At 37.1% G+C, this 13,536-nt stretch overlaps 1 protein-coding gene across 1 annotated transcript in view; it reads right to left on the bottom strand.

Moving 5' to 3' along the window:
- The window catches only part of LOC141552688 (CD99 antigen-like protein 2), an 89,090-nt gene extending 77,307 nt beyond the window's left edge, over positions 1-11,783 (bottom strand). Inside the window, 2 exon segments of the mRNA XM_074284727.1 lie at positions 11,469-11,588; positions 11,590-11,783. Of these exon segments, the coding sequence (XP_074140828.1) occupies positions 11,469-11,588; positions 11,590-11,783 (314 nt within the window).
- Positions 11,784-13,536: the final 1,753 nt, after the last annotated feature.

Below are 13,536 nucleotides of genomic sequence, written 5' to 3'. Positions count from 1 at the left end.
AAAAGAATGCTCTGAAATGAAGGGAAGTCTCCCTCTAAGGTTCAAGCTTGTCAAGCCTCCTCAGGGGCTGATACCAAGCCAGGCCTATAGTATATACTCTAAGGACTGAGCCTTTATTGACCAGTTCCTCCTTTAAATTATTCCCTCCATTTAAAAAGCTGTCATCTTCATTAAGTGGAATGGGAATACATTTCAAGCACATTGTCAATATCCTTGATACAGCAGTTCTTTGGGGTTCCAGGGAGGCAGCATAAGTATGGTCCTTTTTCTTGCTTCTTTTATTCCATACAGGAAAGATTCTTAAAAGTCAATATTTCATAGATCTTATATCACCCCACACATACAAACTAATATCACATTTGCCCCCCCGTGCAGTATTATCTAAATTTTTAAAAACATCACTTAATAATACTTTGAAATTACTGCTTCCCTAGTACTTAATAAGTACTTAGGGCTCAACACAGTTTTTCCCAATTCATAGAAAAAATCAGGCTTCCTATTTCAGATGGAAACCTTACTAAACTTCCCAGAGTATATGTAACTGTCTCTAAAGGGATCAAGGATCTGAGGCCATTTGGAAGGAGTTTCCCTTCCACCCCACTTACAGGCTCACCCCACTCCCACTGATGTGAGAAATCACGTGCATTTGGCTGGGTGCTAGGGTCCCAAGTACTACAACAAACCAAGTCAGCACTGGGTCCTAGGGTGAGGTAGAGGGATAAGTGGAGGGACTGGGGCAGGGTGGCTGATCAGAGCACCCGCCTTAAATGGAGCTTCTGGAATGAGTTCTTCATCTCCCCCTTTTCCAGTCAGAGGGAGGGACCCCAGGAACACTGGGTACTGATGAGGTAGGAGTTCCAGAATTGCTGTGATTTTGCAGAATGATGAGGTTCCTGGGAAAATAATGAAGTCCAAATGGGTCCTTTCAGCAAAAGGTGGCTAATGAACATGTGGTGTATACCCCAGAAGTGGGCTCACCCAACCCCAACATGGTTTGTGTGGGATAAAGCATATTATACATGTTCATTGGGCAGCCGTCTTCACATTTCATTTATATTGAGTCAATCTATTGCTTTGTACCTCTTCATTCAATCAACATGCATTTATTAAGTATCTATTGTGTGCTAGGCATTAAATATACAGAGAAAAATTAAATTCCTGCCCTCAGGATCTTGTATTCTTGCAAGGGGTAGGGGAGAAGGAGGAATAAAAAACCTGTACACAGATAAAAGAATCAAAATATATTCAAAGTAGATACAAGGCAATTTCAAGAAGGGAGGATATTGGCACTTATGGAGATCACAATAGGCCTCATGTAGGAGCAGATGGCACTTAAACCAAGCCTTGAGGAAAGTGAGGGCTTTGGAAAGGTAAAGGTGAGGAGAGGGTACATCCCAGGCAGGAGGTACAGTCTATGCAAAAATATGGAGATAGAAAGGGGAACATTATGTATAACTAACAGCAGGTAAACCAGTTTGGCAGAAACCTAGAATGTGTGAAGGAAAACAATGCACGATAAGCCTGGAAAGGTCGATAGGAACCATATTGGGAAAGCCTCTAAATGTCAAACAGAGTTTATATTTTATCTTAGACACGGTAGGGAACCACTAAAAGTCCTTGATCAGGGAAACTACATGGTTGGGAAGAGTAATTTGGCAACAGAACGATGGATAGATTAGAGAAGAGAGAGATCAGAGGCAGCAAGGGGAATTAGGAGGCAGTAGCTAAACTCTAGGAGATCATTGAAATGGTCCAGTAGAGGTGATAAAAGCGTGAACTAGGATGCTGTCTCAGTGAGTAAAGAGAAAGATTCCAGGGATAGTATGTCAATATAATCAACAAGATTTGGTTGATGATGGGCTATATGGGGATGAGGGAGAGTGAAGGGATGAAGATGGGCAACTAGGGGGATGCTGGAGTTCTCTTAAGGAAGAGGGATGGGTTGCAGGCAGAAAGATTATGAGATCTAGATTGCAGATGTGGAATTTGAGACGCATAGTTCGTGATGTGAGACTGGAAATCAGGAGAGAGACTAGACTGGATATAGATATCCATGAGTCATCTGCAAAGATTATAACTGAAATTAGGAGTTCTAAGAAAAGGAAACAAGAAAAGAGGACAGGAGAGAATGGGGAGTCAGGACAGAATTTTGGGGGTATATTCACCCAGATTTTTATTGAGTTATTTCAATTGTGTCCAATTCTTCATTACCCCTTTTAGGTTTTAGGGTTGTTTTATTTATTTTATTTTTTTTGCCAAAGATACTGGAGTGGTTTGCCATTTTCTTCTCCAGTTCATTTTACAGATGAGGAATTGAGGCAAACAGTATTAAGTGACTTCCTAGAGTCACATAATTAATGTGTCTAAGGCTGGATTTGAGCACGTGAAGATGAGACTTACTAGTTCCAAGACCAGTGCTCTTTCTGTTGAGCCACCTAGTTGCTCTACTCATCTAGATAGAGGATTATTAATACAGCTTGAACTCAACTTTAGGTTTTTTTTTTCTTTTTTTTCTTTTTTCTTTTTTTTTTTTTTTGGCTACCAAGTCACAGTGGGTTATTTTATTTGAGCGTTTGTCCACAAAAACCCCAGGGGTTTTTCCTGTGAATTTCTATCTACCTCACTTCCAACATCAGTAGTACCACCCATTTTGTACTTATGTGACTCTGTGTGTGTTTTAAAATCTAATGTGGGACTTGACATTTATCCTTATTAAACAGCATCTAATTAGATTTGAATCATTGTTATATCCCGTTGAGACCTTTTGCATCTTGATTCTGTCATCCGATGTGTCAGATTTGTCTCTCAGCTTTGTTTCATCTGCAGATTTGATAAGCATAACATCTTTGCCATTATCTGAGCCTTCAATAAAAAAATGTTAAATAACTCCTATAAAGAACAGTTGAAAACTACAGGTGTTGTTAGACTCAAAGGGTACAGAGTAGCCATTTTCAAGTAGATAAAAGGCTGCCAAAGGTGATAACTTCAGAAATAGAGAGAAAGGGTAAAATCAAAAAGATGTATTAGAAAAGGCATGAGAAGGAGAGGAGGGAGTCATTTGGCCCCCTCCCCTCAGCTAGTTCATATAGCTACAGGATGTAATCACAAATGATAAGAAATTAATATATTAACACACTATGCTCCCTTTACAAAATATGAACACCTTTTTGTGATGGAATTAAGGGGATCTGGCCATTGGCTAAGGAAAGCAAGCATATAAACAAACAAAACCCAATGATTATGTGTATGGGGGCTTTAAGTAACTTAGTTTCCCAACTATAACAGTTAGAATAGGAGACAATTGTAGAGATCAGTTTGGGAAGAGCACAGAATTTCACCTCATCATATGTGTTTATGTGGGGAAGGGGATGTGTTTTTACCTTCTCCTTCATTGGCCACAATTTAGAAGCAGCACTACTTACCTAGGAGGAGGCAATCCATCCAGCAATCTGAGAGATCATTGATTTTGGAGTGTCCAGGCAAGAACCAGCAGTTGAACAGAAATGTACTCTCCAGACTTGGATACAGAGAAACAATCATTCAAGGAAGGAAGTAGAGAATGGAGATAGCTATGAATTCATGAGAAATTAGACCATGGGTATGCTGGAGCCAACTTTTACTGATTTTGAGAGTCAATTATTAAATTTTCAGGGTGATTATAAATCAGAAATTGACATGTACTTCACATCAGGACTAGATTTATTATTTTAATAACATATATAATCATTTATTGTTTTATTAATAAGCCTATTGCCTAGATTTAAGAAAGTGATGGACAAATGTTAACGCAGACTAAACCCAAAAGTGTGTTCTACATTCTTGAAGAGATTTATTTAATTAAATGTTTACCAGTATTTCCCTGATGATAGTTCTGGAGATCAAGTGTTGAGCTTTATGCACATCCCATTAGGGAAGAAAGACTTTGAGGCTCTGAAATAGTATCATAAGATCATAGATTTAAAGCTGGAAGGGACTTCAGGAGTTATTTATCTCAATCTCATTTTATAGCTGAGAAAATTGAAGCCCAGAGACATGTATTCCATATACATACATCTTACCACTGTTTGCTTTCTACTTTTTCCACAAATGCTATGTGCTTTAGTGGGAGGGGAGGAAATGGTTGAGTAACTATTGTTCTTGCTATGTTATTTTAGTAAATGCCTTTTTCTGAGCTAATTTGTATACTGATTGATTATTAAAAATAAGAACACCATTGGAGCCTCATGAACCACAGTTTTAGGAAAATTTATGCAAAGAGTATTCTTGGAACTTGAGGTAACGGCCACACTCTTGGAGATCCAATTCACCAATGTAAGTGAGAATTGGGTGGTACTATCTCAATACACAGAATAATCAGCAGGACTCGGCAGCTGATTCCTTTCTTTTTTCATGCCATTTCCAAAGATATTCACTGGGTATATACCCACCCTAGATAAGATGGATTTTCTTTGTACAATGGGTTTCGATTATCTTTAATATGCCTCTTTAATAATATATAACATGATATGATGTAATATAGCATGGTATAGTATAATATATTATAATATGATATAGCAACATATCATGATATAATATAACAATATAATGTAATGTTCTATAATATAACAATATGACATAATATAATATAATATAATATAATATAGAGCATATCATTAAACTGTCAGATGGGCTAAAACAGTTTGAAAATAACCACTAAATCCCAAGCCCATCAGTGAATTAGGGGGATGTTTACCCAAGCATGTGAAGGCTTTGCTCCAGCAGAATGGACAGATGAGAGTAACTCGTTCCAGTGTCCACAAAGGTGGCTGAAGCAGGCAGGCGCTGTGAAGTGCTTAGAACTTGTCCAGACATTGAAAATGCAAAAGTCATGCAGTGAATCTGGAGCCATTGCCAGTTGTTTTGATTTTTTTTGTCTCATCACTTAAACTTTGATGACTCTGGAAGAGAGTGAGCATGACCATTTTGCATAACTCTGCCTCACTTAAATCCAATTCATGCACAAAACATCACCCCATGAATGTCATTGGTCCTCTTCAAAAATGAAGGATGAACAACCCTTTAGATTTTCAGTGGTTAGAGAAAAGACCTGCATGTCAGAGAGGTGAAGAGGAGGAAGAAAGAAGAAGACTTCTGCAACTGTACTTATCAGATTTGAATGTTGATCTCATGTTCATTTATCCTTGAACGTAGAAAGAAGAGGTCCCGAGAAACAATATGGAGCCTTGTGTTTTCTTTTTATTGCTCTATCCCCTAAGTAACAAAGAATCACAGAATTTCAAAGTTGGAAGGGACCTTATACATGAAGAAGAATCCCCTCTACAACATCCTTGATAAATCGTCATCTTGCTTTTGCTTGAAGCCTTCCATCAAGGGGGGACTCACTATTTTCTGATGTAACCCATCCCACATTTAAATAGCTTTGATTTTTAGGAAGTTTCTGCTCCCTTCCTGACAGAATTTGCAGCCTCTTTGCAAGATTCACCTATTGCTCCTACTTCTGCACTCTGGGTCCAAATTGAACAAAACCATTCCTTCTTCCATGTGATAGCCTTTCAAATATCTAAAGACAGCTATCATGTCCTCTCTAAATCTCTTTCAGATGTTCTCTACTGTCAAATCCAAGTAACCCAAGAGAGATAAGATAATGGAGATAATCCAGTGAGGGTCAGAGGAAGAAGAGACATAGAGTAGAGATCGGTAGCTCCCTGCTGAGGGGTACTGAGGCAGCTATTTGTCAACCTGACATTAATAATAGAGAGGCTGGCAGTTTTCCCAGGATATGTATTCAGGACATGATAGAGAGCCTCCTAAGACTTGTCAAAATTGATAACCATTACCCACTTCTGGTGATTCACATGGGGATAATTGATATTGCCAGAAAAAAAAAACACCTAGAAAGGTTTTCTAGAGGTTGAAAGCTTGGGCAAGAAACTGAAGACTTTACAGCCAGAGCTGGTATTTTTATCATTCTGCCAGTTGAAGGCAGAAGCATTGGAAGAGGGAGGCTGATTGGACAATGAAAAGGTGGTTAAGAGGATGGTGAGAACAGGCTTTGAATTTATAAACTATTGCTTAATAATTGATGAGTTTGGGGCTAAGAATGCTTTGCAACTATTGAGGGTTACTTAAATGATTTTTTTTGATTCTTGCAAATCTAAGATGAGGGTTTTAAAATGAAAAGGTTGTGCAGTGAAGGAGAGAAGCTTCCTATCAACCAAGCTATATACCATTGAGTGGTGCAGTGGATGAAGTGTTGGGACTGGAATCAGGACGACTCATCTTCCCGAGTTCAAATCTGGCTACTGACTAAATGTGTGATCCTGGACTGATCACTTAACCCTGTTTTCTCATCTATAAAATGAACTGGAGAAGATACCCCTCAGCATCTTTACACAACTCAAATGACAGAATTACAACAAGTGACCATTGTATTTCCTCTATTGTGACACAGGTAGAAGAATAATAGTAGAGATGCTCCATTATTCACAGGAGTCAAAATTTGAGAAATGAATCAGAAATAAAACCCAAGACCTGATATGTTTATATGCAAAATATGGATAAAGAGCAAATTGAACTATAAATTCTAACATAAAGAGGCAAATTTGATCTCACACACAGGTACCACTAAGACTTTGTGGAATGATACTTATGACAAGAATCTGGTTTCAAAAAAGTATACCTTATGTTAAAAGAACAAAACAGATAAAAGATGGAACAGAGTGGCATATACTCATGTAGGGATTCCAGAGGCCCCAGGTTGAAAATGTAATGGAAGGCAATGGATGAAGATCAATAGAAGCAGAAATCAGAAGTCAGATATTCAGAAAAATATACCTAGCAGAAGGGGAAAATGAATATTAAAGTCAAGAAAAGAGATTACAAATTTGATCCAGATACAGGAGATAGCAGGGATGAGAGACATCATTTACCAATATGTGCATGGGAACTCTTACTGGCAAGAACAGAGAAGCAACTAATACATCCTTGGCTTCCTTTAATAATTTCATATTTCAGAAAGTGGAGGAAGTAGTGAGAGGAACTGTTATTCTAGAATGGATTGGTGACCAACACAGAAATAATTAGAACCTTGGAAACAAGTGTGTATTCCATCTAAGAATTTATGATAAAGGAAAGATCTCCTGTGTAAATCATATTTTGGTAGAGGAAATTTCAAAAGATTTAGAAAAAGAATAAGTAGGATCTCAAACCCTAAAACCACAAGAAAGTAAGCCAAAGAGAGAGAAGAAGGTCTCCAAAATGAAATTTGGAAGATTCAAATAGAAATAATTTCAGAGAAAGTTAGAGTCAGATAGACTGATTTAGATTTTCTAATGACTATTGTGTTATGTGGACATTTTGGTTCTTGAAAGGGTAAGAAAAAGTTTAAGGAGCACGACTATAAAAATCAATTTGAGAACAAACACGATGTCTCAAATAAAAAAATGCTTGAGGAGAGACAGACTATTTTGAGGAACTGAGAGATAACTGGCCCCTCAGATAAATGTACTGAAAGGACCTATATGAAAGCCGGACACTGACAAAGGTAAATATGTCTGTGGTCCATCAACTCACTGACATATGATTTTTCAAAATTTCAGAATCAAGGTTATAATTGGAAAATTATAAACGAATGGGGAGAACTGTTGAGAGAGAATCATTTATCAAGTATTTACTGTATGTCAAGCACTATGCTAAGTGCTGGGAATACAAGTACAAATGCAAAGACAAAATTAAATAAATCTCATAATCCCTCAACCTGGGGATTATGGGGTGAATATATAAACATAGTCATGAGTCATGACTGACAGAATGATGAGGGAACATGTTTCACAGTATAAAGTTTAAGTTTCACCTTACAAAGGATTGAGGCATTAGGAACCAGAAAGAGATGGCCAAATGAAGAAACAGAAGATGAAAAAGAGCTGAGCCCAGAAGTCAAAAGAAGCTGGGGATAGAAGACAAAGGGAACAACAAGAAATACTACATGCTGTTTCCCATAGCTATAGTTGACATTCCCCTCCCCTGACCCACCATGAAGTGAAAGAGGTACACTTTTAGATACATCAAGAGGCAGCTAGGTGGTGTGATGAATAAAACACTATTCCTAGAGCTGGAAAGAACTGAATTCAAACCCAATCTTACATATTAGCTGTGTGACCTATGCAAAGCACTGTACTCTGTTTACCTCCTTTTCCACATCTGTAAAATGAGAGTCATAATAGGACCTGTCTCAAAGGATTGTTGCGAGGTGACATTTGTAGAGTGCTTTGTGATCCATAAAGTACTATATAAATGCTAGTTATTATTGCTATTACTCAAACTATTCTGGGCCACGATTGGTCATCATAATTACATTACGTTCAGATTCGGTTTGTTTTTCTTTTTTGTCATATATACTCTTTCCTTCCTATTTTAAATGAGGTCTGGAACTATTACGGTGGAAATATCAACATAGAGAAGAAATATCCCGAATTTTTGTACGAAGTGGATTTTACAAAAGTTATATCTTATACACTATCCAAGGGATTTTAATGACTGAAAAGCTAAAAGGATCTTATTTGGTCAGGTGTTTTCACCTCTAACACAGCCATATAGTGCTGATCCCGAAAAGTTTTAATTGCATTCTGTTTTTGTGCATTGTGAAATTTAATTTGTCAGTAGATCCCAAGTTAATGACTCAATTCTCTACAACTTCAGGTTACAATTTCCCTTAGTCTATTTGGCATCTAATTACAGACCTCTGATATATTGCCAAGTAGCAATGGCAGCAATGTATGGAAGCTTCCTCTCAACTTTTATTGTTCTGTCTTCCTATTTTTTATACTTAGTGCTTTTTATTTGCTATATATCTACTTTTCTCTGTTTATCTTTTAAGAGGTTGTTCTGTGCTGCTCCTGGACTTTAGACTTTAAGTGAGGAAGACTTGAGTTCAAATCTTACCCTAGACACTCATCACTTATATAACTCTGGGAAGTCACTTAACTTCTCTCAGACTCAGTTTACTCATTTATGAGTGGGGACAATGACAGCATATATCTTCCTGAATTTTTGTAAGGATAAAATGGCAGCTAAGTGAGGTAATGGATAAAGCTCTGAGCCTGAAGTCAGGAAGACTGAGTTCCAATACAGTCTCATAAATTTACTAGCTATGTAACCCTGAGCAAGTGACTTAACCTGCCTCCATTTGCTCAACTGTGAAATCTCTCAGGGTTGTTGTGAGGATCAAATGAGATAAAATTTATAAAGCACTTACCATAGAGTAGGTACTATATAATTTATTATTACTAATTACTATTTTACTATTTACTAATTACTAATATTACTATTATTAATAACTGACATGTTTGTAGCATTTATGTGCCAGGCACTATGCTAAGCATTTTGTAAATATTACTATTAGGCATAATCTATGGAAAACACTTTAAAGTACTATGTAAATGTTAATTATTATTAATACACAAAAATTTGTTGATACAAGGTTATGACATGATTTTTGCTTTCTAATACATTTGCATCTATTGGAATAGATAGAAAATATCCTTGAAAGTTATAAACATAAAGACTAAAACATTATTCTTAATCTTGAAGTTGTTCCTGGAAATTGATTGTTTTTAATATATTCTCTGTATTTTCTGTGAATTCGATATATTTCTCCAATATTTCATAGAAGTAAACCACTTTGAATTTTTGTGATGTTGAAAATATAAATCTTTTCTCTAAATCCAAGATCTTTTCCTACCTTAAGTAATGGCTGTGCTATTTTTTCTTTATAACTTTTTTTTGGTGTTTTTTAACATGATATTTTTTAACACAGCTTTAAAACTAAGAAAAGTACTTCCAGAAAGTTTTGCAAGACATTCCTTATATGAGAATATTGTGGTTAGATTAGTTTATAAATATTTACAGGAAGGCAAAGCAGTTAAGACTTCTGTAGGAATTGTGCATATGGTCATCCAAAAAAGCATGGCTAGAATGCAGTTGTGAGGTTCTATGCAAATAGAATTCTATTTGCCCTATGAAATGTTCTTTATCTAGCCTTCTAAAATAACTCTAGATGGTTCAATTTTAAGCTACTTTGTTCCTATTCTGAATAGGTCTCAGATCTTGAGTGACAAAGAACCCTTAGTGATTGGTACAAATCTCTCATTTTGCAGAGAAAAACTGAAACAATGACCTTTGCCCCAAGTCACACAGAAACCCAGTAGGGACTAGAATCACAAGCAGTCTTTGGTCAATGATAGAACCAAATTTCTTTCAACTTGACAAACACATAGAAAAGATTTTTGCAACATGTCCTTTGGACATGTGCTCAGGGCCTAGGATTTATTTTTTAAACTCCAATTTTACCAATGCATTCAGTTTTCTAAATGATATTCAAGAAAGCTGTTTCTACTAGTTAATTTGCATAGGATTAAGGATATGTTCTCCAAAATAAGACAAACAACAATCCCCTCTTATTGTCAAAAACAAAATTTAGTTGTTTTTTTTCTTATTCTGAAAAGAAAACAAATAAAGAAGGGATCAAAATATAGTGCTTTCTCTAACCATTAGGCTATAATGTTTAATTGTGTGTAGACACAGATATTTCACTCATGCTCTTTAACAGATATAAACACATTCAAATATACTGACAGGTAATGTTATCTTTGTCACAAGCTCTTGCCACAAGATAATAATATAAGCAAATAAATAAAAAATAATACTATAGATATTGTTTTCTATAGCTCATTTTTCTAGGGTGAGAAAGTAAAAAACACTTTCATTTCCCACTTTGAGAAAGCTGAGGGAGCAGACTGTAGTACATGCTGAGAGACAATCCCCTCAATCAGGTTTGGGCACCCAGAAACATATATATCTCTGTGTGTATGTGCATGTATATATAAGTATACACACAGCTGTACATGTATGTATGTTACACACATATCCTACTACAATATGGATTTTTCTAATTCTACTCCTGACCTTAGCACCCATTTGCAGCCCTTTCTCATGTTTAGTTTGTTTTATCCCTTCTTCTATTTCTGTCTCACCCCTGCCTACCTAAACTCCTAACCTTACTTTATTTCAATTTCCCAATGGACTAGAGAAGCATAGTCTTGTAGAATTGCTGTCTATGGTACAACAGAGCAGTGGTCTGTAGGAGCCAGAGTCATTCTTCTCTTAGGTTTTCATCACCTTCATTTTAGATATTTCTATTCCATGAGAGACTGGGTCAGTTATCTCACAACAGATCTGACTGAATTGCATTTTTCTGATCCCAATCATTTTTAAATGTATTACCACTAAGTTTTTTTCAGCCCAACATAAATAATCAAATCCTCCTAACCCCCCAAAAAGCTATGGCAATAAGAAGTCAGTTATTCCATAGAACTGGAGAACAGCTTTCAATCCAAATTAAATAAACAAAATTAAAAGCAAATGTGTGTATGTGTATTTGCTGTGGAATTAGATCTTCAGAATCTTGGGACGATTTCTCTGCAAATTGGGTTTGCAATGCTGAATTTTTAACCTGAGGTTCTTTAGTACTCATACCCTCTAGGCTTTGTCCTTTGACATTTTCAATACTGACGCCTTGTTGAATATCAAAATTTCTTTTGTTTATAGGAAATATAACTGGAGACTGTTCCAATGAGTGTCATTGCAAGGGCACTGGCTGTACTGGCGTTTATCCCAGTTTCTGCTACTGTTCCCATTCCAACATCATCATTACTATCATATTTGCTATCTTTGTCCTTATTGGGCTTGTAGCCACCCTCTATGTCATCTTCTAGATCCTTACCCATTAGTCCTTCACCAGGTTTTATATTGGGACCACTGCCAGCATCGAATCCATCACTTCTATCATCCAAAGCATCACTCAAATCAAAACCAAGAAGTTCAGAGCCTGTTTTCTTTGGAAAGGGTTTAGTGGTTGTTCAAAGATCTAAAGCATCGCTCAAGTCAAAATCTGACATAGAGTTTGGGTTTGCCACTTCCACATTTAAATTATCCAATTTGCTCATACAAGGAGTCAGTCTACTACTAACTACCTGCTTCATCATGGATACATCCCTTTTTTTTCCTGGACTCATCATCTTCATTTATAAAATGTCGAGTCTAGAATTTCTAAGGCTCCTTTCATCCACTCTTTTAGATTCACCCAGCTCATGTTCTGAACTCTTCCCAGCCTCAAATTTACTTGCTTCTATGATGAAGGAGATCCAGAGCAGAGTCCAGGTCAAGGAAGGATCCAGGGGAATTTCCTCCATATCCCCCTCTTATGGCAAGGACGCTGAGGTGAAAGCCAGGACTGGGAAGTGTGCTGAGTTCCCATGGGGCATTGCTGGAGAGCAAGTGGAAAAGGGCAGATGGAGAAGGGGACTGAAGAGGAACAGGAGACTCTGCTAGGACACAAGACAGAATGGAGAGTCAGCTTCTAGAGAAAAGGCGGAGGTGCTGGAGGCAAGAATGGCTGAGATTTCCAAACATCAGAACCAGCACTCCAGCTATTCCATTTTTTAAAAAAGCTTTTAACTTGTTTATGCATTGCTTCTGTTCATACAATAGTTTATATTTAACAATAAAAAATTTTAACTTAGTCATCCAAAAACTATTTTTGAGCACCCACTATGTGCAAGACTCTCTATTGGTTGCTGTTGAGATATGGGGAAGAAAATGCAGTTTCTGATGACAAGTAGCTTATAGCATATTAGAAAAGAAAAGGTTCTATTTCAGTACGGTATGAAGCAGAATGTGATAAAGTTCAGTGGAGGTGCTGTAGTATTTTGGAGGAAAGAGGGAAATGAAAAGGAGTTTTTCAAGGTTGGAGGTTTGGAACAAAGGAAAAGAGATAATATCCTTGACCTTTTCAAGCTCAGCTTTGAAAAGATGATCTGTGGAGTGTCTATTGGTTCAGAAAGGAAGTGAAACTAAAAGTGGGTTGTTGCACTTAATTTCTCAATGAGGGACAAAGAACAGATTCAATGGGTATAGACCATAGAGAAGGAGGTTCTAGGTAATGGGGGTGAACTCTGAAACTGTGTCCCCTTTAATCTGTAAAATAACCACTCTGAAACTGTGTCCTCTTTGATCTGTAAAAGAAGAAAGATTTGGGGTCTCAGACTCCAGAGAGTCTGGAGGGGGCACACTTTCCAGACAGGCCTTTTCTAAGATAAATGGATCATTCAACTGGAGATCTTAGGCAAATTACCCCCATTGATCTTTTGGTATAGCCAGATCCCCATTCAGGAAATTCCAAATTCTAGGGGGAAAAGCCTTCAAAGTGACTTCATTCAATTGGGAGATCTTGGTCTAATAGTCAGTTCAAACTGCCCCCAGCCCCCAAAATTTGCTCAGAAATACATTTCTGTTAACACACTCTTTGCAAATCTCATTAAGAGATTTGTCTGCTAGGAGAGAGCTTCTTAGTGAAAAATAAAACTTCCTTTTTTGCCACTAAGATTTCGGGTTTGTGAATTCTTTCACGTTGAACCTGCATCTCTGACCAAAGAGGGGATTCTCATATCAATTCTCTACCACTAGGCCTGCATCATAGGT

The sequence above is a fragment of the Sminthopsis crassicaudata genome, chromosome 2 (genome assembly GCF_048593235.1).
Source record: "Sminthopsis crassicaudata isolate SCR6 chromosome 2, ASM4859323v1, whole genome shotgun sequence".
Lineage (NCBI taxonomy): Eukaryota > Metazoa > Chordata > Mammalia > Dasyuromorphia > Dasyuridae > Sminthopsis > Sminthopsis crassicaudata.
The sequence above is the reverse complement of the archived record's forward strand: the minus strand, read 5'-3'. Positions and strand labels throughout refer to the sequence as shown.